We start from the raw sequence: 26,395 nt of genomic DNA, 5'->3' as shown, positions 1-26,395 counted from the left end.
GAAGGTAGTCGTCCGTAAAGCGAAGGGTCGGCGAGAGGCAAATGTGATGGAAATGACGGTCTCATGATGTGAATTTCATTTATTGTAAGGAAGCAATGTCACACAGAGAAACACACGAGAGAGAGATAGAGAGAGAGGCAGCGCAGGCGAAGCGGCGTCCGAAGCAGGAGGTGCGGCGGCGTCTTCACGGGTTGCGTCCGCGTCGTCGACGTGTGGTGGAAGACGTGGGTGCGGCCGTGGTGGTCGGGGCGTTGGGGTCAGCCGGCGTGCAGTTGCCGTAGTGCAGGATGCTGACAGCTGGCGGGAAACGATCGTAAACAAAATTCAGTCCCGCACAACAATGGGAGAAAAAAGGAACAACAAAATCGGGGGAAATTCAAAACAGTATGAGGAAGAGAATTTATAGGTTTATGAATATCAAATCATATATTTATAAGTTTTCAACTCCTAATTTTCCATTTCACATGATCCTTATCATAGAGGCTGGAAGTTTCCATTTTGTCCTCCGATTGAGGCATCTGCAAAGCCACCTCTTTGCTCGATTTCTTATTTACCTCACACGGAGACGGTCAACCAATCGGGTCTAGGATTTTCAGGAAATATCTTTGCAGAGTTAGGCCCATTGCACACACACCGATTTTGGACAAAAAATCGGCCGCCCACATTCCAACAGCGAACAATGGAAGGGTATTAGGGAGTTCAACCATAGCCACCTAGAGAGAATAGGTGTAGGAATCTCTCTAGGTGGCTGTGGTTCAACTCGACGACTCATTTGCAAGTACCCCATCATTTGGTTATTCAAACACCCCATAGTTGAGTCAAAACCAAGGTTGGATTTTGCGCTGTTAACTCTATTCTCATATTATGCTGGCGAATTCTCCCTCACGCAAGCGGAAATGCATACACTGCATGTCATGCAGGGTTGGAAGTAGGGCGGGGCAGCGGGGTCACCTGCCTCGGGCGTCAGCTTTAAGGGGCCGGCAAAAGTTTATTAAAACAGTTATTTAATAATAATTATTAATTTATAAATCGATAAATAGTAATATTAATAAAACATCTTAATGGCACACATATGGTGTGCAATTTCAACTACCGCATCTCAAAGATATGGCTTGAAAATCAGTTATATTTTAATGGTGGAGTGGAGGTATTAGAGGATGGCAAACTGATCTTTGCCCCCCCCCCCTGACAAAACTCCTACTTCCGGCCCTGTATACAAATGTGGTGACTACAAACTAGGCAGCCCTCCAATTGTACACATGCATTAACTTGACCACGCACTGCAACTAATTAATGAAATTACTATATTGTCAGAAAGAAAGGATAAAATCATGCATAGCAATTGGCTGAGAAAACGCTATTTTTCCACGAAAGCACATCGTAACAGATGAATCAACTGAAACTGAAACGCAATTCATAATTTAAGGAACACCGAAATAATTAAATGATATATTTTGAATGAAAACTAATCAAGTATTCAATGCAATGACGTTGCGCAAAATTAGATTAGTCTTTTCTAAACGATTTTACTGCCATTGTCAATTGATTAACTGTAACAAAGAAATTAAATATTTTCGGGACCCATATTTTGTTATATTTCCGATCGATCTATTTTTACTAACAGGGGTGATAAAAATTTTAAAAAAAGCATCAGCCATCATCATAAAAATACAGCAGATTCATTACTCCTTAAATCAACTCGCCAGAGCGAGTTAGGAATTAATGACGTGGACATGGACTCACTTCTTCCGCAGACGCGTGCGCAGTTGAGCTTCCCTGGATTTCCGTACGAGACGCCGTCCGTCCCACATACGGGGTTGTACTCTGGTGTTGATGGACACGAGCACCCCGATGGCCCTCCGGGGCGACGGGTGGTGGTGGTGGTGCTTCCGCCCTGGGCGCCCCCTGGGCCCGCCCCCGGCCAGAACTCGCCCCCCGGGGGTGGAGGGGACGAAGTGGAGGCCCCCGCCCCGGGCCAAAATTCCGACCCACCGCCGCCCGGGCGACCTCCTCCGGGCCTCGACGGAGGTTGCTCATCCGACGGCCAAGACAACTGACGACCGCCGCCGCGACGCTGGGCCTCCGACGGACACGCCAACAGCACCCCTGGCGACACAAAACACAAACACATCAGACACATCGACACCGACAGGGTGGTTGGCAGGGGATGGCTCAACATGCAATACGCACACTTCACAGCTATCCAAATAAATGGAAAAAAAATCGCCGGCTTTGGAGGCGGCGGGGTTACGTCCTCGCCTGCCAAGCAAGAGGTCGCGGGTTCGAGTCCCGCCTGGGCAGGTTTCCCCTGTCCAGGACATGGTTGTTCATGTACGTTAACTGTTAAATTTGTTGAATACCCCGATGTAGAATGGCCAATATGAGCTGTATTCGGTGGTTTGAGAATATAATTAAAAATAAAATACACGTTCATATCTCAGACGAAGAACAAGCCTGATGCAACCAGCCCACTCCCGCTCATTTTGACGCACGTACTGCCATCTTACGTAACTAAGCGAGGTGTAAACAATTGAATACAATTCGTAGCCCCGGATAACAGAGTAAACATTAAAAAATAGTGAAAGTTAGATCTTGATATTAGGGGTATTATTTATGGGGTTGGTAACGCTGCAAGAACTGTAAAATCGGTCGAAACTGGATGATCAGTTTTGTTTTTACCAATTTAATGACCGAGCTTGGTAACAATATTAAAACATATTAATAGTTTAATATATTAAATTTTTTTCCATCTAAACACATCTCTAGATGAGTATTCAACTAACTCGCCACTGCTGTTCGCTGCTGTGTCGACCGTGTGTGTGAGAAATTCAGCTAGCAATGGTTGACTATCGGTAATGGCCGCGTGCCTGTCGACAAATCGAGTGCATTGATTTCATTTCTTCGGAATTAATGCAATTTCGTTTCGTCGGAAGATGAGCTCATCAGCAAATTCTTCCCGAACATGATTGATACGCACAACGATCACAATTAGGTGAGTGAGCGAGCATTTTTTTGTTGCGAAGAACGAAGATTTGGATGACTTAAACTTTTGTTAGTAATTCTGAATCAAAGCATTGGCACTCCAAATTCATTCAAATATATTGACTTGTAAATAACGAAGACGAAGTCACCAACTATCCACTTGCATTTTTAGACGCCATTTAAGTGCCTGTCTTACCGCAGCACAATTTGCAGATGAGAATTAGTTCGGAGGTCATGATGATTCGAAACCTAAACCAACCTAAACACACTATGCAATGTAACGCGTTCGGCGATTAAAAAAACTGAAAGTGAATGTGATTCACCCGACTGCACTAGAGAAGGAAAATTCAAAGATAAGGAAGTTCTCATCCCGAGAATTCCCATGATGGAAAAAGGTACGGCCTTCGAGTATAAACGAATTAAATTTCCAATTCGTGTTACACTCGTAATGACAATCACAAGGTAAGTGTTTGTTCTCTGAATCTAGAAACGACATGTTTATCTCATGGTCAAATATATGTTGCTTGTTCACGTGTTGGTAAACCATCCGCTTCATTTGTTCTTCCGCCTGACAGCAAAACAAAAACTGTTGAACATCAGAAGGACTCAAGTGAATAAATCCGAATGTGTTGGGTAGACAGGGGCACGTTTACTCATGGGGCACGTTTACGCAGTGAACTTTTCCCAACCGAGTTATAACTAGCGCGCCACAAGTCATAAAATATTAATGCTGCTCGATAGGGACTATTCTCTCTAGAGTTTGATCGTCATACTTATTTAATAGCTTTATGACAGAACAATGTCTAAAATTTCCTAAGCTAGAAAATAAAAATTAGGAAATGAATTGAAAAAAATCTAGGTGTGCGTGCCCCGGTGTACCCTATGTATCTACTATACACAGAAAATGTCTTTCTAACAAGCCATTATAATACTTATTTTTGTATAATGTAATGTAATAATAAGTTAATAGGGTGGTTTCCTATTATTTTTTATTGCATAAATCGAAAGATTATTATTCCTGGAGTACGCATTTAGATTTTTAAATGACGATATCTATTTTTCGCGATTAAATGAAAAGTGAAAATTTTCAAGCGCGCGAAAACGCGACGCTTAAGTATGAATGCCGGTCTCTCCGTACGACGTATTTCTCGTTCCCGCTGCCGCCCTGTGAGGTGACCTTGAGGGAGTCTTGAGCGCTGAACGACGCAGGCTGCTAGCGGGTAGCTGAGTACCCTGCTAGCTGGTAGCGCTTGGCTTAAATAAGGATTATTAATACCCTATCAAACGAAGAAAACTTTCCGACCTTAGCCAGTTTTAATAAGTGATTATTGAGACATGTTTCCCTGAGCTCTGCGCCTCATGCATGCATTGGTAACCTCAGACGATGTAAAACTCCTATCTTCTCCTATAGAAACTAGGTCCCTGTGACGTCACGTGGAGTGGAATCGCATGGGCGCCAATCTGGCCTTTTTCAAATGAGGATAAAATTTGACCCTTGCCATTCGTCTAAACCGGTATTTCTAAAACGAAGTAATTTTTTATTATGAATACACTAATGGTGGGTAACGAATCGCAATCAATGCCTTTCGTTTTCTTTGATGAAGGAAACTACCCTATTGCGGTCGATAAGGAGTGGACAAGCATTTAAGAACGTAATGAATGCGTTGTTTTGTGTTATAATTCTTAATAATTGGTTGCGGACGCGGAGGAGAAATAAAAACAGCGGCTCAGCTTTCTGCTCAGTAAATAAATCTTCTTGGTCAAATAAAGGTTTAGTTGAATGCAAAAATAACTCCGGGGTGACAGACAGTTTTTTCAGCTTCCCGAATAATCTTGTCTGATAAGTTTTTTTAGTAAACTGGAAGAGAATTAACGGAGATATAATTCACAGTTATATCTCCTATTCATATCAAAAAAATTTATTTACCAATTTATCACCAAGGACGACGGCGGATATTAACACTTGCATAACTTCCAAAAGTGGTTTAGCCCATCAACACGGAAAAAAAAGTTTAGTTAGAACTATCGAATTCTGATGAAATTTATCAAACTTTTGGGTTCATATGGCACATTGAAAAATTCAGTAATTATTACCAAACCAGTTTGATAAATTCTATCAAACTGATTTGGTAATTGTTACCGAAATGGCTACAGCAGTTCGATAAAAACTATCAAAATCGAAAGGGTAATAAAATCGACGTAGCGTGCACATGTGAAAGATTTTCAACCCAGAAAACACTATTATGATTGAAAATAATAAAATTAGGAGTTTGGCGTAAGTTTCTGCCAAAAAAATACAAAAAAAAAGTGGAAAAATAACAAGCCTGCATGAAGCTTTGAACGTGGGCCCTCCGCGTGGTAGCAACAGACTCTAACAACTAGTCTAAATCGGTTGTCATAATAATTGATAACTTAAACGCTGTAATATATTATTATTGTAAGTATTTAACCTTTGTTTTGAAATGTGAATAAGGTGTGACTACAGTTTCCCTTTGTATGCTTAAGAGGAATACTTGATGCACACAATTGCATTACGTAGTTACTCCATATGAATATCTAGTGCAGATGTGCAAGAAAACTTAATTGCAGGCTTATTACATCGATATAGAGATGGCTTTAACGTGCTGGGTGATATCCTTAGCATGGATTGGGTCTAGTATCACGGCTTTTATCACATATTATTAAACATGATCGCAAATGATTATACCTCAGGAATACCTCTAATTAAAGTTTTAATGCGTCGAAATACACAAACATCTCCTTAAAGCTTTAATATCTATGATAATATGCGATTCAATCAATGTCTTTGATGCACCAGCTAACGGGTAGAATTGCAATTTAAAGCTGGAAAAAATCAGAAAAATGAACGTAAACAAAATTAAAACGTTATCGCCATCACAAATAATGAAAACAAAATCATTTCTACCAACTTATCTTTTATGTAAGGCCTGTTTAAGAATCTTTCAACTGCAAATGTGTATTGGTATAAACATATGAGGAACGATAGACCGTTCGATAGATTACGAAACACTTGGTAAATTCTATCAAACCAAATTTGCATAGCAATGTAGAGTTTGATAATTTTTACCAAACAAGCAATCACCTTCGTAAAATTAATCATAACTTCGATAAAAGTTATCAAACTCAGAATCGTATTGAATTAATTCGGTTATTTTTACGAAACTCTTCCGTACAATTGACCAAATTATGCAATACCAAAATGTTTGATGAAATATATCAAGAGCTCACGCTATCGTTTGGTAAAATAAATCAAGTGCTTAATAATTTGCATCAAAGTTTAAGTATATTTAACAAAAATACTCCCTATCACACCAGTTCGATAGTTTTAATCAAATCTTTTTTTTCCGTGAACATTCTACCTTTAAGACAAAACATCATAAGTTGTCATACAGCTTTTAATTTGGCCGGAAAAATTCATATTTCTTCTATGTCTAATTTTGCTAGTGCCTGTAAATTATCTACATCTACACAATACCCTGCGGTTCACCCGTAGGGTGCAAGGCATTATACGATCGGATGCCTTTTAATTTACTTGTTCTTGTGACTCAAGTTGTGCGTCTTTGAGAGGCACCGTGAGCTAGGAATGTGAGACTCAAGATAAAAGATGGAAGGCAATATTTGAGCAATTCAACTGTCCCATTAGAGGAAAAACGGATGCAGCAGAATGGGCAAGAGGAAAATAATTGCGTTAGCAAAGGAGGTGTTACAAACAGGAAAGAATTTATAAAAGGATCATTATGTAAGAGTTTAATGAGGAAACTGGTGAAGTTTGATGAGGCGTGAGGCGCTTTACGATGCGGAAACGAGGACTCTTACGAAGGAGGACATTTTCAAAGAAATGAAGGACAATAAACAGATTGATGTACTCTACTCGGACTTCTGCGAGGAATTTGACCGCGTCTGTCACACACTACTTTTGCAGAAATTCGAGGCGTCTGGTTCTCACGGCTGTTTTACACGGGGCACGGAATTGCGCAGGTTAGAGCTACATTAATTTCTAAAATGGCGTGGAATTGCGCGAAAGCATGAACGAAATTAGAACAGGGGCTATTTTGCCGTCTCGCATCCACGCGTTCTCGCATGTGTTCCAGCAATTCACCGCTTTACACGATGCAATTTTGATTGCGCCTTCGCACGTACTATCGTTTTCAAAAGTATGTAGACACCCAGTAGTCCCACTTAACTGATGGGGCCGGGTCGGTGAAAACTGGTGAGGTTGGCACATAAAGCGACTTGCATCCCTCACTCGTATGCCACCAAGAGCCGACGAGGACGGGGCGGACGCGACCTAGCTACCGAAGCTGGAGTCAAACTCCAGGAGCATAAACCCAATTGGAAATAAGATTAGCGGATGGAATGAACTGAAGTAACTCACGTCTACGATCACGTTTTGCCGTGGGAGAGTTTTCTTTCGGGCTCCGTATTATATTAGTTGACGTAGAATTTCAAAGAACCATTTACATGATGCGTCGGTGATTTTATTATCTGCTTTAGCTACGAAGTCCGTGTACGATTTATCAAACTTCTTGCCAAATTTAATGAAGTTGCATGTATCAAATAAAGATTCTGTTTTCGTTTTACAAATGAGTCTACTCCGATTTTTAAGGTTGCAAAAGTTACTCTGTTATCACTTCAACCGTCAATAAAATGTATTTGTTATATCAACTTACGGTGGATTAGTCCTAAAAAGACTAATATTTTATTTCCTCTCATAGACTTGTCAAGTATAGTGTGAGTGAATTGCTTGTGCATTGTAAGATCATGCTAATTTATTTCCCTATTCTTTGAATTTGATTTGCAGGGTAAGATCCCAATTTACAGATGGGAGATTAAAATTTCCCCTAAACATTTTACACCTTAGCTGCCTCCCAAAATAAATGCAGATATTCGATAATGTAATTGGTAAATAATATCAATTTCGGAGTTTGGAGGTCTATAAAAATAGCTAATATGTAATATGCTATATGCTTGATTTTTGCGCTCTTGTTTTTAATGCTACGACAATTAACTACGGCAAACTTGATTTCATATTTTGTAGATTGATTTTCGGTATATTCGTTTTCGCGCTAGTAGTCTAGGTAGGCGAATTACGCTGGAAATGCTTATTGCATTGGTTTTATTTATTCCCTGGAGTACGCGTTTCGGAAATTTCGTTTTTTTTCGGCATTACCGCCAGTAGTTAATTTGACGTTAAAAGTTTCGTAAAGCGTATTGCATCGGAGGCTACTTTTAATTGCATAAATTCAGTCGTTTACAAAAAAATTCAGAGCTACCTTTTCCTTGAGTCATCTGCATAGATTCTGTTGATGTTCAGAGTGTCTCTTTAAGGATTGAAAAAGTATAATACATCCGGATTCGAACCCTCCCTGAACTTAACCGTAACTCCTTCGCACAGTATAGACCGTATAGACCAACTCGGCCACTGAACCACATATTGGTGAGAGGTAAACGGTGAGTCCAAATATCAATCTAAAGATGGGAAAAACCTCGCCACGGAGACCGAAAGAGAACACTCTCACGGCATAACGTGAGCGTCGAAGTGAGTTACCTCAGTGATTCCATCGTCTAATCTTATTTCGAATTGGGCTTATGCTCCTGGTGTTTGACTCCATATTCGGTGGCTAGGTCGCGTCCGCCTCCATCCTCGTCGGCTCTTGGTGGCATACGAGTGAGGGATGCAGGTCGCTTTGCGTGCCAACCTCACAAGTTTTCACCGACACGGCCCCATCAGTTAAGTGGGACTCCTGGGTGTCTACATACTTTTGAAAACGATAGTACGTCAGATTGCGCAATTCCGTGTATTGTGTAAAACGGCCTTAATATAGAATGCCCCTCCGATCAAGGGCGATTAAAACTAGCGGGGGAGCAATCCGGGGTGATTCCAATTATAATGCAGAAAATATTAAAGGCACTAAAATTTCAAGAAAATTATATCAGTGTTTTCTTCGTTACTTACAATTAGTCCTAACTATATTGCTCAAAAATAAAATATTTTTATTTTAATTTTCAATAGCATTGGATTTAAAGAAAATTTGTTCAATTCTTTCGATTTGAACTACATTTATACTTTTGCTTCTGGGGGGGCAGCTGTCCCCTTCTGCCCCCCGCTGGGTCCGTCCATGCCTCTGGGTTCGGGCCTTAGGTGAAAGAAACATTGGAATCTTTCCGCTGAATTTATTTGAGAACGCGGCGTTTCGTTGTTACAAGGACATTTTCATGTGCAGCCAAGTTTTTCTTTAAATTTGCTGTTGAAGGAGAGGGCGTGAGAGAGGATGGAAAAACGAAATGACAGATGATTGGTGTCCACGCGATGACCCTGATGCCTTTTCGGCTGATGCATCGCCATAGAAAGGTGAAAGAGGCTCCTCTTGATAATCCCTCGCTTTGAATATGCCGCTAGCGCGTGGGACCCTCGCGAGGCAGGACTGATATCTGAAATCAATAGACTACAGCGAGCAGACGGCGAATTTCGTGATGATTCGTCAATTGAAAAAAAGTGGAGCGTTTACAATATGTCAGGCGAATTATGATGTGAATCTTTACAAGAGCTTAGAGCAAGTTATAGGCAAATATATACAAAGATCAGTTTGCGTATTCTTCATCATCAACCACTAAAAAATAATGCCTCCGTAAGCTATTTTTTGAGAATCGGCTGTTGAAATTACACTCTGTATGTTTTCTATTAAGAAGTTTTATTAATATCATCGCTTAATAATTTAATAATGACTGGAAAATAATTTAATTAGAAAAATCAAACAAACTTTTTAAAAATCTCTTCAAATTGTTCCGCCCCCTGAAATCTGCCGCCCGGGGCACGAGCCCCAGTTCTGGGAACCAGTGTCGCCTTTCCAATGTAAATAATAAATTGATTCGAGTTTGCAAAATTGTGCGCGTACTTTACGCACTTAAATTTATGGGCAAACTATAAACTAAGTGGCGGGATGATCGATTCCAATTAGTGCACTACAGGGCCGGCCTTAGGGCGGGGCGACCGCCCCGGGCCCCGCGTTCATGAAAAAAAAATTAAAATATACGAATATAAGATACGGCGTAATTACGAAGTGTGAATTTGGGAGGGGAACACATACTTAGCCATAGAGTGGTAGGGACTCAAAATGCTCGAGTTTGTAGATGGGGTATAGAGTTTAATATTTTAAGTGAAGGGCCCCGCGCTGAAGGTTCGCCCCTGGCCACGCACCTGCTAGGGCCGGACCTGGTGTACTACGCAACAGTGAAGAAACTGTTTTAGAAATGGAGGTGTTCCGCTAGGCTGCCTCCTGTACATAATCCTGCGGGGTTATTCCACTAATCGTATGGCCGGGCCATAAGTCGAAATCGACCATAACTACGGCCTCGAGACATACGTATGGCTTCGAGCGATTCTACTCATTGTCAGAGCGAAAGGCCATAAGTCGGGCGGTAGCTATGGCCTAAAGGCCGTAATACTATGGCCTGCCTAAGAGGCGGTCATAACTCGGGCCATACGAAATAACATTGCTCGCCTGCGGAGTTATAGAAGAAATTTACGGACTGTCGTCGATTATATAGCTATTGTTTCAAGAAATATATTAATATTGCGGGGGAGCACATATACGGATTCAACGGGCATTGGCTAGATATATAAAATAAAGACGCCGATTTCATCTGGAAAGAAGGAGTATATGGGATACGTGTAATCCGTTCGCATACGATGATGGATATTTTCATTAAATATTTCCGCGCGTCAAAAGAACTTGTTACTTAATTCGTAAATAGATATAGTGGATGAACTAAAAGTTCGCTTGTAGTTAAAAAGTTAGAAACACTTTTTTAATGGATGCTATGTTAAAGTGAACGGAGGAACGGGCTTTTATTTGCTTTCTGTGCTACATTTGCTGGCAGATTTCTTACTTGTTTCGAAAAGCTGTAGGTAGCTAGAAATATTCGCGATTAAATGTTTTATATTTTAAGATTCTCGTAGCATTACGGTTCATGAGGGAGGATATCTAAGAAACATAGGGCAACACATTTTTTTGGTAAAGGCAAACTTCAGTAAGTCGATGCGTAAAGGACAAATGTCGTCCATAAATCAAGGAAAGAATGATAGTCTTATATTGATGTTTTAATTTTATACAGCTACCTAAACATAAGCCTCTGATAAAAAAAATTAATGAAACTTAAAGTTTCAATTTCATCTTTAGATTTCGTGCATATGCTGGATTTCTACGGCTTTTGAGGGCAAATTATTGCAGCCATGAGACAATAGTTACACCATTGGAAGGAGAGAAAGGGGGTTAGAACTACAATAGGATGTCATGTTCTAACTCTATCCATTACATGTACAATTCACGAATATTTTAATACTGTAGGGTACAAATCGTGTACAAATTTCTTCTGCTTCTTCTCGCCCGTGATTTGCGTTCTTCACTTTTTTAAAGATCTCCAGCGTCTGCCGCCAGATCAGAGTTTAAAGAAAATCCAAATTTATCCTTTAATAAGAGTCCATTTCAGTTAAGGAACATAGAATTAATTTTTTATCCACGTTGGAACAAACTTCCTTCTCAAAAAATGACTAGTGTTAAAAAAAAAGTGAACCCAACTTATAGTACCAATTATAATTCTCATACTCGCCTGCAGAAAGGGCGTTAAGACTTTTGGCCGGGCCATACGATATGGCCCCTCGAGAGTGGAATCGGTATAGGCCGTAATTTCGGGTCGGGCCATAAGAAACTTACGGCCGGCCATACGTATGGCCCCGTTTAGTAGAATAGCCCTGCTGAACTAATAAGTTCGTACGGTCACCCACATTCACGTCACACAATCACATACTCGATCGATGTCAAGTACACTTTTAGGTAAATAGTACTCGCATGGCAAATCAATCACGATGAAGTAAAATATAAGTCTGTACCATTTTCATGTGAGAATCCAGCAAACTGATCCTAAGAACGGGAGGAATGGACAACGGAATTGCTCACTCACTTGTCTCTAACTCTGTGACTTCAAGTGGCGGATACATAAGGGGGGCCCAGGGGGCGCCCCCCCCCCTTTGCGGGGCTGCCCGCATTGCCGAACAATGCAGAACCCAATTGTAACTTTTTTTATAAAATAAGAAAGCATTGTCTTGCATGTATGTATAATCAATGTAAATAAAACTATGTAAAATTTTGCACATAACTTGATTACTTTTTATTACGATAAAAATAAAGGTAGCTCAAAATATCTTGGGGGTATAGAATTAAACTTAAAAAATTCTCTGAGCTCTGGAGGGGTTTTATACCCCAAAACCTCCCCTCGCTGCGCCCCAGTCTTCATCTATATCTAATATAATCTTTCGTATTCAGGAGGTCGCTTTACCTACACGAACAACGGCAACGTTAGAACAGGTACGGTGAGCTCTACCTCAATAGTAAAACAGCGAGAAGTAGTCTCCGATAGCCATGGGAGACAACTTTTCTTATCCAACATGTAAGTTCTTAAAAGATGCTTTCATGACTTATCAATATCGATACCTCCACTCCATAAACGCTCAACAATCGCCCACCGAATCAAATCCGCTCATCTAGTACTATAAGGGCTATCTAGATGAGCGGATTAAATTCGATGGGCGATTGTCGAGCGTTTGTGCATTGGAGGTATCGAATTGTTGATAAGTGTTGCTATTATTACGTGGATATTTACGTTAGCAACGAGGACTCACCGGCGCAGACGAGCAGGAATAGGTGGTTTGGCGACGCCATGGCGACCGAATGCAAACGTCCAAATGTCTTCTTCTTCTTCAGCCGCTCCGCTTCGTGTTCTTCTGGTTCGTCCTGCCACGGCACTTCCAACCGAATCGACTGAAGCGAATGCTGCTTGGAGCGGGACGAGGTTTATTCGTTGTCTCGGGGCGCACGGTTTTCCTGCTTCTTAACCTTGCCCCCCCTTCCACATGACGACAACCCCCGGACGGGCGGTGCGCGTGAGGTCATCGTCTCCTCCTGCGGCGACTCTTCCCATTGGCCAACGACACCACAGGTGAGGCCGCGAACATTCTGCCAGCAACATCCTCTTCCTCCAATGCAGCCAGCATTCAGTCAACAACACCACTGTCGGCCGCCCGAAACACACGGCTCATTTATGCCTGCGTATTATATTCCTCGCCAAAAGTTACGTCCCTTATCTACATGAACACTCGGAATAGAACGTGAGCCCCCATACAGTTTTTGGCAGGGGGTGACTAATATCTGTTGGTCAAGGTTTCCCAGTAAAATTGTCAAAATATCTATTAATATCTTCTGCTGTTCGAAATTACTTGGCCTCACACTTCATGCTGGTTTGTCGTAGGAAACTAATATTGATCTCCGAATGAAAAAATGTCTCTTCAGCTACGAAGTCAGTTATGTTTGTGATTTACTCAGTCCAGATATTCTTTTAACGATCAATTATGCTTCATTTCGCACCAACAGGAAAAAATATTATTTTTGGGGTGCATTCTAGAGCACGTTAAAAATCTTCAAACTTCAAGAGAGCGTGCTGCTAGAATACTTGCTGGAAATCAGTGTCGCAGCGAGGGGGGGAGGAGTTGGGGGTCCGGGCCCATCCTCTCTCCCCACCCCCCAAATATAAAAACACCATTACTTTCCTTCACAAAGGAAAAAATATTGAAAAATCGTGAATTTACGAAAGATTTCTTTAACATATTACGTTTGTTCGATTGTGAAAAGGTTAACAGTTACTTTAAAACCCTCCATTTAGAACCCTGTTTTTGGACCCCACCCCCACGAAATGCTGGCTACCCCCACGAAGTGCTGTGAGTCCCCATCGTTGCCTCTTCTAACCCCTTACTATTCAAATCCCTAATTAATATTCTCGTGACACTTTCATTGTATGCTTGTACTTTCATTGTACTCATGCACTTTCTATTTCATCAGGAGAAATTCAGACATTCACCGACAAATACCGGGAACTCAAACCATCATCGCACGACCAATGTTACACTCAGGCCCAAGAACAAAAGAAATAGTATTCAGGAATTATAAGAAATTGCCGAATGAGTTTAATCGTTCATAATATAATAAAGTTTTCTGGCAAAAAAACACAATATTTTCTCTTATAAAAACTATACTACTGAAATGATGAGTGCCCAAAAGGCGACTGACATTGTCTTCTTTGTGTTTAATCCCATCATTTCTTCGTCACTGAATGCATACGTGCCTCTCTTGCCTTAAAAAATTGACGTGGCTCTTACAATGCTTGTGCATTATTTGTTCGTGGGGTGCTGTAGCATTATGATTATGATTAGGATGCGGCATGCATGTGCGCGCTTCGAGGCAGTAAAAAAATAGCGGAGAGGGAGCAGAAGGATTGTTGAATACATTTCATTTTCCAACTGGTATACAAATTCTGATCTAGCACATAATCCATGAACAACATCCGCCCAAAACATTAAACATATCATTTTAAAATGCTAGGCGCGCATTGCGTTGTAAAGCACAAGTGATACTCGGTCCCATTCGTTCATTGGTATTAGATTTCTGATCGTGCATAATGAGTAAAACTCGAAGACAAAACCCAATGTGTGGTATGCGTATTGGCATGAGGGCAAAGCTAGCAGCAGTCTCCCTCTCTGTCCACGAATACCTATATACCTATATATATTATACAAAGCTCCGTCATGGAGCAAATTCATCAATGTCGGGACATCACTTGCACTTCACCACGCATTGCACACCTAACTTTTTGAACAATTTTTCACGTTTTATGCCGATATTGTTTAGAGATGATATCTCAATTTTTAATATATTATCTATGTTTTTCTTTTCATTTCAAGTTATTTCTGAATCAATTGATGGTCTACTTTTGTTAAAATAGAAACATAATCTGCCCGCTTTAAATAATGCTGCGGCTTTCATCTGCATCTACAAAATACGCATCGGAAGGCATTTTGTAAACCCATTCGTGCACAACAGGTTAGCGTTTTTTAACTACCCCGCGGTCACCTATGTAATATTTAACATATTTTGAGGGAGCCTAATTATTATGCTAAGAACGATCTCAGGGGTTAAATTTGAGAAATAAACTGCAGAACCGATAGCTTTGAGATGTCCTTTCTTCCACGAGCAATAAGGAAGCATAATACCTTCGACAGTTAAGCTCTAGGAAAGCTTGAACAGTTAAAATATGGTCAGCATTTATAGTTAATGACTTATTATATTTGTAAATTCTATATGCATGAATTATTTTGTTGCATATGTGACTCATGCATGAACCACATACCACTCCAACATTTGGTATTTCTATTACTAACTTTTAGTTTCATTAGCATGGTAGCATGCTCGTGTTCATAGCACTATTATAGTTCCGGGTCTGACTACGTGTCGTTGTCCTGAGAGCTTTTCTGACTAAAGCTAGAATGAGTGCTGCATGCCTAGTGTGGAATTACCCCATGCCACACACCCTGGTGGTGACTCGTTGATATAGATGTATATTTAACCAACTGCACGAGTTTTCATGTCTAATTTTTGTTATTATATACATATTTTGGATAACTGTAATAATAACGGATTAATAATTATACATAATCAATAAACGGATTTCGAGGTAGGAATAATAGCTGAAATCAATCGAGTACAGCTCGGGGCGGCCAGATTTGTGATGAGTTGTTACGACAAAAAGTGCAGCGTTTCCAGTATGTTACACGAGTTAGGATGGGAATCTTTACAGGAGCGTCGATCGAAGTATAGGCTTAACTTACTTAGGAAATGCGAAGAAGATATTTTCTCAGACGACGTGAATGATATCCTTCGTTTACCCTCGTAATATATTAGACGTGATCATGAGAATAAAATAAAAGAAATAGACCGCAAAACAGAGAGATTTAAAATGTCATTCCTCCCTCGTACTATTAAGGATAGCAACGTTGTCTCAATTGATAGGATTAATGGCATCGCTCACTCATTGCATGTTTTTATTTTCATAGTTCTAACCTTGCATGTATTTGGTCTAGGAATTACAAACCATTAGCAATTTTTTTATGAATAAGCATGTATATTTTTCTAGTGTGCGTAATATTTCTATGACCGTGCGGTGTGCATGTGGCGGTCCTCTTGCATGCTGCATGGTGGTGATTGGTCACCCCCTGCCAAACACCCTAGAGGTGGCTCGCAGGATGTGTATGTAGATGTAGATGAATACCCTGCCAGCCACCTCTTGGGTGTTTGGCAGGGGGTGATCAATCACCAGCATGGAGCATGCAATTGGACTCCCACATGAACACCTCACAGTACAAAAAACGTCACGCACACTAACAAATCATACTACCATATGCTGTTATAAATAATAATAAAATAAAGAACATGCATTAAGTTTTACATATGTTAGTAGGCTAAACTACAAGTCATCTAATCTATATATGAGTTTTATCGCTGCCGTTGTAATCTCTTATCGATAGTGGGAAAAATGACATTCTGAATCTGTCTGTTATACAATCTATCTCTCTAATTTTATTTACATGATCTTTTCTTCCGTCGTACGTTATGTGTTGTGATTTGAAGTCGGTCGCATGTGCCCAGCGAATGACGAATGCGAACATCTCTGCTCGGACAATTTGAAGTCGTTGAGCCGACATCGCAGACTTGTTCGGCACATTTCATGCTCACATCGATTTCTTATTACGCACATCTACACGACCGCAACCATCTTCATTTGGTTTCAGGAATGCTCTCTCTCTCTCTCTCTCTCTCTCTCTCTATGCTCGAATCATATTCATTTGGATATAACTTTCGCAGAATTTCGCAACTTTTTTTCTAAACTAGATTCTAAGATAGAAAGAGTCTACTGATTTCACAATCAAACCGCTGCGCGACTGATAGGTATTAATTTGTAAATTCCGGCGCGTATTTTCATTCAGTTGTCCTCTATGTGGATAGGGGTCTTGCAGGCTTTGCTCTGCTTCAGTCAACCTCTTTTTGGAATAGACAGTAAAAATTATTAAAACTGATTTCCAACAACCTATTTACTAAATGCAACTCCCTTTCCACCTTAATAGTGGTCTACAGCTGATTGTTACATACATTTAGTAAGAGTGGTAGATGAGAATTATATGATTGGGAAACGTAGGTTTCTATTAGAACCACGAGACAATGCGTTAATTGATAATTTTACGAGGTGTTCTCAAGATAAAGTTTTATTTTAGCAATTTGAAATAAACACACAACATGATTTCTTATATTTAAAATTAATTTGAAATGAAAAATAAGAAGATACGATAGTACTAGTCGATTTATAACATGTACAACAAGGACAGAGGCGGTCGATAGATAGCCAAATAGCTTATGATTTTCCTCATTTCGTGGATTTCCTTCTCATACTGTCACTAGGATATATTTCCCCGCGGGATTCCATTAAAAGCGATTGGATGTGATCAAGAGAGATATCGCGGACCACACAGGCGTACGTATTTGACATCATTCCGAATTTTCCCCGATCGTCCACAACACATAAATTACGTGAAGATGCTGGGTCAAATGCATTAATTGATCTCCGTCCTCTCTCTATATGTGTGAGCATCAAATGGCAACAGCTGCTCCGCATGTGGGCCCGCGGGGACTCACGAGGGAGGGGGGTTGGGTTCAAGGTCACACTCCAGTTCGCATCGTGAGAGCAGACACGATGAGTGGAAGCCAGGCACGTACTCAGATATTTGCTTTTGGGGGGGGGGGGGCAGGAGGGGGAGGAGGGGGTAAGGGAGGTTTTCGGTGGAAAGAGGGCAAAATATATGATGATATTGATATGCTCTCGTCAATTGGATCGCATCGGAAACCGACGCATTACACACTTGGCGTACGTAAGGCTGAAAGTTAAATTCATTGCTGGTTGTTGGCCGACATATGAAGTGTTACTAAATCGAAAAATGGAGGTTCATGGGATAGATGTCCTTGATGACCCTTTCCTTGTGGTCTCCTCAGCACAAGGGCGTACCCTGGATTAAAACTAGGGGGGGGGGGGCAAGCCATGGTTGTTCAAGTTGTAGGTAAGATTTAAGCATGGAAAAGGTGAATGAAATCAACATTTTATGGACATTGTAACAGCTCTATATTAGTTTTTAAAATCATTTGCTTGAATAAATATTATTTTCCTCAAAAAAATTTGCTATTTTTGCTTCTACATTTACATCTACATAATACCCTGCGAGCCACCTCTAGGGTGTTTGGCAGGGGGTGATCAATCACCAGCATGCAGCATGCATTTGGACTCCCACATGCACACCACACCGTCCAAAAAACGTCCCGTATAATAACAAACTATACTACTATATGCTGTTAGAAATAGAATATAGAATAGAAATTCAGAAACATGCATTAATTTTTACATAGGTTAGTAGGCTACACTACAAGTCATGCAATCTATTTACTTTCGAGTTCTATTACTGCCGTTGTAATCTCTTATCGATAGTGGGAAAAATGACATTCGGAATCTGTCTGTTCTACAATCTATCTCTCTTATTTTATTTATATGATCTGATCTTCCGTAGTATGTTGGCGCCCGTAAGATATAGTTAACTTCGTCAGAAAAGACACTGCTCTTGAATTTATCTAAAAGGTTTAGTCTATTTTTCAATCTACGATCCGACAGAGATTCCCATCCGAGTTTATCTAAGAGGTCAGTTACACTAACAAGACTATCGTAACGACCTTTCACATACCTGGAAGCTCTTCTTTGCACGCGTTCTAACTCTGTTATTAAGCCTTTTTCATGAGGGTCCCCAACACTGGTAGCGTATTCCAAATGTGATCTAACGAGGGAAAAGTAGCTAATTTCTCTCACTTTGTCGTCGCACTTTCCTAATATTCTTTTAACAAAACCCATTTTACTATTAGCTTGACCGGTTATTTCTCGAATATGTTTATTCCACGATAGATCATTATTGAGTCTAACCCCTAGATATTTCACGGATTCAACTGCCTTTAACTGCGTGCCCCGAATGATATAGTTACGCTGTAGGGAGTTATTCTTCTTCCAGAAATTCATTACGACGCATTTTTCCAAATTTAATTCCAACTGCCAAGCATCGCACCAAGCTTGGATAGCAGCAAGGTCATTCGTTAGTTCATCCATATCTTTGCTGGAACGGATTTCTCTGTAAACTACAGCGTCGTCTGCAAATAATCGTAACTTACTGTGTACTACTTCGCCAATGTCGTTTATATAAAGAAGGAATAGGAGTGGGCCAATGACACTACCCTGAGGAACGCCAGAAGTGACTCTAACCTCATTGGAGACTGCACCGTCTAATACTACTCTTTGGACGCGGTCACTCAGAAATTCTCTAATCCAGGAAATGACATCTTCGTCTAGACCATAAGATTTCAGTTTTATTATTAACTTTCCGTGGGGTACTTTATCAAATGCCTTTTTGAAATCAAGAAAAATCGCGTCCACTGGAATGTTGTCTTCCCCGGAGACTAAAATATCGTGGGCGAAAAGCGGTAACTGAGTTTCGCACGATCTGCTTTTCCTGAATCCATGTTGAGTTCCAATTAATAAGTTTTGCGCGTCTAGGTGTTTCATTACCGAGCTGACTACGATGTGTTCAAGGACTTTGCAAGAGATGGACGTTAAAGATATCGGCCTGTAATTAGATGGCTGTTCCTTGTCTCCACTTTTAAATATTGGCGTCACATTAGCGATTTTCCAGTCATTAGGTACTTCGTGTTGCTTGATGGATTTACTGAATATTAACTGCAAGTAAGGGGCAATTTCTGAGGCTAGTTCTTTATATACGCGAGAAGGGATTTCGTCTGGACCAGGTGATTTATTTGGACTAAGCGATTTCAATATATTTTCTATTCCGAGCGTACTAATGTCAATAGCTGGCATCTTATGTATACAGGGATTGTCATCGGTCTCGGGTGAGTTTTCGGAAGGCTCCGTGAACACGCTCTTAAAGTAGGAATTTAATAAATTGGCTTTATCGTAACTGCTTGTCAACACTTCTCCATTGTCGTTTCTCAGCGAACATACGGTAGATCGTTTACCTTGAACTTCCCTAACATATGACCAAAATGCTTTTGGGTTATCCTGTAACTGCTCTACTAGTGTTTTTCTTTTAAAATTCGTGAACGCATTCCTGAACGCTTCCTTCGTGGCGGCTTTAGTCATCCTATATTTTTTAATTATTAGCTCGCGTTCATTAGCGGATAAATCCGTGCTGACTTTTTTCATTTTTGCATGACACGCTCTCTGTCGCCTCAATGATCTTCTCACTTCCGCGTCGTACCATCTCGGTTCGCTGCCTTCTTTTACTGTTTTACTAGGGATGTAGCTATTTATTCCCGAAGTTACAAGCGAAAGAAAAGCTTTCCAAGTATTCTCTACATTTAACTTTAATACTGATTCTTGAAACTCAGGGAAAGCATTTTTCAGATGACTCTTAAACCCATCAAAATCAGCTCTTTTAAAAATGAAAACTTTACGCTCTTTTTTAAAGTTTACAGCGGTATTTAGAGAAAACTTTGCAGTTACTACCCTATGGTCACTTATTCCTTCGACAGTGTCAACGTTTATTACCTGATGTGGTATATTTGTCGCTAATAAATCAAGAATATTTTCTCCTCTGTTTGGTGCGGATGCTATTTGAAACAATGAATTAGATGTAAATGTGTGTAATAAAGCCTCGCAGATCACTTTATCCCTCCCACCAGGAATGAAGCTATAAGTCTCCCAATCTATAGAAGGTACGTTGAAATCTCCACCTACAATCAAATTTCTTTCAGGATACTTGGATGCTACGCTGTTTATTTGATTTTGAAAATCCAGCATTGACGTTATATCTGAGTTAGGTGGCCTGTAATACGAACATAATAAAATAGTTTTGAATTTTGGACATTTAATTAAACACCACACAGATTCAACGCTGGTCTCAGTTACGGTTATCGCTTGGCTGACGATTGAATTCTTTACAGCTATAAAAACTCCGCCCCCAACTCGATTAATTCTATCTTTCCGATAAACAGTGAACGATTTTGGGAAGATCTCATTGTCTGAATCATCATCTGTTAGCCAACTTTCTGTTCCAAAAATGACGTTACACTTCGTACTATGAATTAAATGGTGGAATTCGGGAATCTTATTTCTTAAACTACGGCAATTAACCACAGCCACGATTAAAACTTCGGAAGTAGTATTGTTGCGATTCGGGAATAATTCTGATTTGCTTTTGTCGAATAGACTATTCACAGGCTCTATACCGCTGATAAATGGAAATGCATGTCTTATTGTCTCACTATCAATATGAATTGAGCCTTGACTGCCTTTGAACGTATTGCTCGACTGACGCTTTTCGTGCTTAAATGTAATACCTGAAACGCTGATTTTTCTTTCTACTACTCTATTCTCATTTCTGGAAGAATTTTTGTCTGTGAAAAGTTTTGAACTTACCCCTTTATTTTTCAACCCACTAATATATCTACACTCTGCCCTACTCTCTACTCTAAAAAAGACCTACAGTGCTCAAATATGCTACTCGCTACACGACTAGCCGACTCGGCCGTGTAATGGACTCCCGAACGGTTCAGAGGGATCCGACACGATCGGATTGCCGGCCTAAGGTCCACGAAGGAGGCTCCGATGTCCGTGCAGAAACGACGCAGCCTCTGGTTTATGCCTTCCACTCGGCTCCAAACCAGAGAACCACGATCGATCCTCGGGACAAGACTGCAAATTGAAAGCTCTATGCCGACCCCAATGGTCCCACCCACCCGCTTCACTTCGGCATTCAGATCCCGGAGGGAATCTAGAATTTCCTCAGATCCACGGAAGGTGGCATCATTGACGCCGACATGAGCCACAACCCGCAGTCTGGAGCACTTCGTGCCCCGTACCGCCGCACCAACCGCCTGCGTCACCTGAGGAACACCGCCACCAGGGATGCACCATGATGTTACACGGTCGCTTACACCCTCGCGGTCTGCCCTCTCCCGTAACGGGACCATCACACGACGGACATTGCTACTCCCTAACACTATGATCCCCCCCTTCCCACTCTGACGCCCCTTCCTAGGTGCCGGTTTCGGGGTAGGAGTAGGCACGTCAGGCACCTCGGAGTTTCCATCCGACAGCAACTGGTACCTGTTCGAGACGGGGATGGGATTTGCCTCAGCATCCCCCAAACCCCGTCTTAGAGTGACACTACCACCGTCCCTCCGAGACACGACCCTCCAAACCTCAGATTTACGGGGTGACGTGACCCCGTCATCGAGAGATGGGGGGCACGTCACTCAGGGGATTATCAATGTTTCTGTCCCAAGCACCCAGCACCATTCCTGCTACACTGCGCTCAACGCTCGGAAACAGTATATTTACGACCTCGTTGCCTGCGAACCACCTGTAATGTGTTTGGCAGGGGATGCCAAGTGAGGATAAAAGCAGAGCAATGTAAGTATTCGAAGGAGGGATTCCTGCTCGTGATTCAGCGTCACATTCGATCATGGAAATTATTATCCATCATTATCTGCGTCGTTAATCAGTCAGCCCATCACTGAAATTCTTCGATGCCGGTTGGATGAGGAAGAAACAACGGCAACTTTAGTTTTTTACTGAAGTTGATTCTATCCACTTGTTGTAATGCTTCCCTTGCCTCTTGAGAAAATACAAAGTGTAGAGAGCTGTTCTATCTCTGTAATTGCATTGACAATCAACTTTGCGTATAAGAGTCGCCCTTAAGTCGCCCTCAAGCGCCCACAAGTTTTCTCTGTATATTTAAATGTCCTTCCCGCAGACGAGTGCAGTGCAACTCGCAATGCCAATTATTTCAAAACTCACTTCCCTTATACATATGACTCTTTTACTGGCGATGACTGATTATTTGGCTGTAAAATGCATGCATTGCTTTTACGCTGGTTCTTCCTTCTCCCTGACTACGAGGAGAGAATACCTGGAACTAGTGGAAAATAGTATCCGAGAAACTGGAATTACACAGCCTGTAGATTAGGGGTGAAATAATATTAAAACGGGAATAGTCAAAGCGGCGGAGAAGTCAATTGGCTACAGCAGAAGGATAAAGAAGCCTTGGGTTACGGAGGAAATGGTAAAGGAAATGGAGGGGAGAAGGAAGTGGAAGAACGTGGACACAGAGCAGGGCAAAAGAATGTATAGGGAACTGAATAATCGATTACGACGTGAAACTAAGAGGGCAAGGGAGGCTTGGTGGAAAAGGCAGAGTGAGGAAACGGTTAAGTTTCAGAGGGAAGGAGAGGTAGGCTCGGTGTACGCTAAAGTTAAGACTATCGGGCAGCAAAAGAGCGAAATCAATGTCTAAAATTAAGGCTAAAGATGGACGAATGCAAACCGAGAGAGAAGAGATACAGAGTATATGGAAGGAATGCGTGGAGGGTCTGAATGAAGATTGAAGTAGGTCGGAGAGATCAACTTTCGACGAGGAAGACTAAAAAAACCGAGGAGAGTGCGTAGTAAATGAATTCTAGCAAATATTTAAAACCAACAATTATTTAAACAGAGTAATAAGTTAATAATGCTAAAACGAAATGTATGACACCGTGCGCCAGTCTATGAGCTCGCCTAGTTTTTATCTGTGCTTTACCACCAGATCGCCCACTTTCCGGAATATCTATCTATCCCTTAAAATGTTGCCATTTATAAAGAATAAAACAACCTTCACTCTGTTCCTAAATTTTATGAATCCTTATCGTTAAAAAATATTTATAAAGCTTTTGCTGCGAACTGTTATGTACGGCAATCTCTAGTGGTGTCAAAGTAGTTAACTTGTTAATAATATTGGATGTTTTGTTCCCTATTTTGAATAATTAATCATTGTAGATTTATCTGAGTATATCGCTCTTTGTTGGCCTGGTAATGTATAGTTTCCCTTAATTAGCGTAACCATGTCAGTCCGTGACAGCGCTCCAGAGCCGAAAGTATTGTTAACACAAAAACAGTTCAGCGCCTTAATTGTCGCGCACCTCATGCTTGATTTGGGTATTTAAGGAGAATTCTTTACCATGACGGAACTATGAATTTAAATTGCAGACTCTATTTCTCAGAATACAAATAGGTCTCGAAATAGCAACTATGGACGGATATGTGTCATTAAATTAATAGAAAAAATCAATTCATACAAAAATGTACTCCTAATTGTAATTTATGATACTAACATTTTAAAATGAATGCATTCTTTAAATTTCGTATTTGGCTAAAAACTGTAGTAAACCCATAAAAAAATCTCCCGTGTCGGAGACACACGCGACTCATGCAAAAGTCAGCACTTTTGCATGAGTCGCGGGCACATAATGATAGTGTATAGCACAGATATTTAATCGATAACAGAGCCTCCAACTACATTTTTTATTTAATCAGTCGGTATGACATTTACGTGGAATCGCTAAGATATATTATGTTATAGATTATCATATGAGAATAATAAATTTCCTGTTCAATATACTCGCTGAACTTAATTTATTTGGCACAACTAAATAAATGAAATTAAGTGTAAGTTTTATTTTTATTTTTAAAGTACTCAGAACATGGTGTGGTTCATAATTAAAGGATTCCTTTCCGCCCGTCTTTCACGATGCCGTTAACGACGAGAGCAGGTTTTTATCCAACCTTTATCACCGGCTAGCCCACTTTTCCTTACCTTGAGGTTCGCGGTATTGAACACTGCTACATCGACCCCCCCCCCCCCTCATGAGGCGGGTGAACAGAACGAGGTGTTCATTACAGAAAATCTTAAAACCAACAGCAAATCAAGTCAATTAATAAATTTGCAAGAATCTCCTGATATGCATGACCCTTTGTCGCCAGTCTTAAACAATTACATTCACGTCAACGCTGGTTTTTTTTACGCCGGATTAAGGCTGTACCCTCTTTTGCAAATCCCTAACTTTCAAAATACACTAGCTATTCTTAAAAGGATAAGATAACCCTTGCCCAATTCCTTAATTTCATATGACTCATTATCGTTAAAAAATAGTGTACAAAGTTTTTGCCGCAAATTTCGAGTGATTTTAAACCTTCAAGAGTAACAAAACGAGTGAACTAACTATAAAGAAGTTATGAACAATTTTTACACGACGGGGACTCCATCAAACATCTACTGCTGTCACAGCAGAACGCATACTCCACTAGGCCACACAGAAGGTCTTACATTGTGCTTAAAATAATAAATAATACTTTAAAAAATACTTAAAATAATAATAAAAATACTTAAAATACAAACTAACAATGAAAACCGGGGCAAGTACACATTCAATTCACACGAAATAACCATTGAATCCAATATAAATCGAAACATAATGATAAATTTGCAAGTAATTTCTCCCTCTGAGTGCATATACCTTCACGCGCAAACGAAATATCTGCGGTGCGTATCCAATGGCAACAAAAGTAATAAGGGAAACAAACTTTCCTCGAGAGACAGCCGTAAACTTCGTCCTAAAACTTTTGGAAGTGACCGTACATATAAAGCTCACCTGGCGAATACTACCTAACATTCTACGTGGACATATCAATGCAAAGAAATGAACTAAAAATAATCCAAACGAAAGCTGAAATTCCTTGACAACTTCGAACGATTATCAATTAAGTTTTTGCTCTTTATGCTAAGGTAGCGAAAGTGATTTTTGAAAACGCAAAAACCGTTTTTTTCCCATTCCTTGAAATAAGGGTTGCTCGTTTAAATTTCATCTCGAACAAAAGTTCATTTCTAGCATAAACTAAGATATTCTTATAAACTGAGACAGAAAATATTTTCCAAAATTTAAAAACACCCACTATCTTCTTATTTGGTCCACCAGCAAACTTATTCGAGATTAAGTAACTTCTCTTTCCGCCTTCCGTCAGTGGCCCATACATATGGGGGCCCCCCTTCGGATGGGTCGAAGGTGCGTATAATAGGCACACCTTGGGATGGGCCAGCATTGCAGAATCACTATTGTACCTTTTTTATATCATATGATGGCATTGTCTTGTATATGCGCATAACAAGTTTCAATAAAACTTTCTTAAACATTGCATGCGGCTTAATTAATTTCATTACGATAAAATTAAATGCAGCTTGAGATATCTTTTGCCCCTCCCCACTTCAGTTTTTTCTGTATCTTCTACTGGCTTTCATTCAATCATAAACAAACAGCCATTAGCGGGAGGTGATCTGAAGTGCACACCATCCCAAGGTGACTTCCCCATCCCCTTCCCCCCTCTTCCCAACGGAATGGTGTTCTTCTTCGCGAGGATCCCAGCGCCGGAGTGGCCACGCCTCTGCCATCTTTCGGTCAGAATTCCAACTAAAACATGTTTATCACCATTTATCACTACTACGCCGGAGAATCTCACCCTCTCTGCTCCACAACGACAGCATTTAAGTGTGGAAAAGAGGAGAAAAGGCTAATATTATGAGCAAATAAAACGACACGAA

At 40.6% G+C, this 26,395-nt stretch overlaps 1 protein-coding gene across 1 annotated transcript; it reads right to left on the bottom strand.

Moving 5' to 3' along the window:
- Positions 1–61: 61 nt before the first annotated feature.
- On the bottom strand, positions 62–12,872 carry LOC124155379 (translation initiation factor IF-2-like). Its single transcript, XM_046529146.1, has 3 exons — positions 12,683–12,872; positions 1,744–2,106; positions 62–297 (listed from the first exon to the last, which is right to left on the bottom strand). The coding sequence occupies exons 1-3, from the start codon at positions 12,720–12,722 to the stop codon at positions 185–187; spliced, it is 516 nt and encodes a 171-aa protein (XP_046385102.1). The 5' UTR covers positions 12,723–12,872; the 3' UTR covers positions 62–184.
- Between the last annotated feature and the right edge of the window lie 13,523 nt (positions 12,873–26,395).

Source organism: Ischnura elegans, chromosome 3 (genome assembly GCF_921293095.1).
Source record: "Ischnura elegans chromosome 3, ioIscEleg1.1, whole genome shotgun sequence".
In the NCBI taxonomy this organism is placed as follows: domain Eukaryota; kingdom Metazoa; phylum Arthropoda; class Insecta; order Odonata; family Coenagrionidae; genus Ischnura; species Ischnura elegans.
This window is presented reverse-complemented; position numbering and strand designations above follow the sequence as displayed.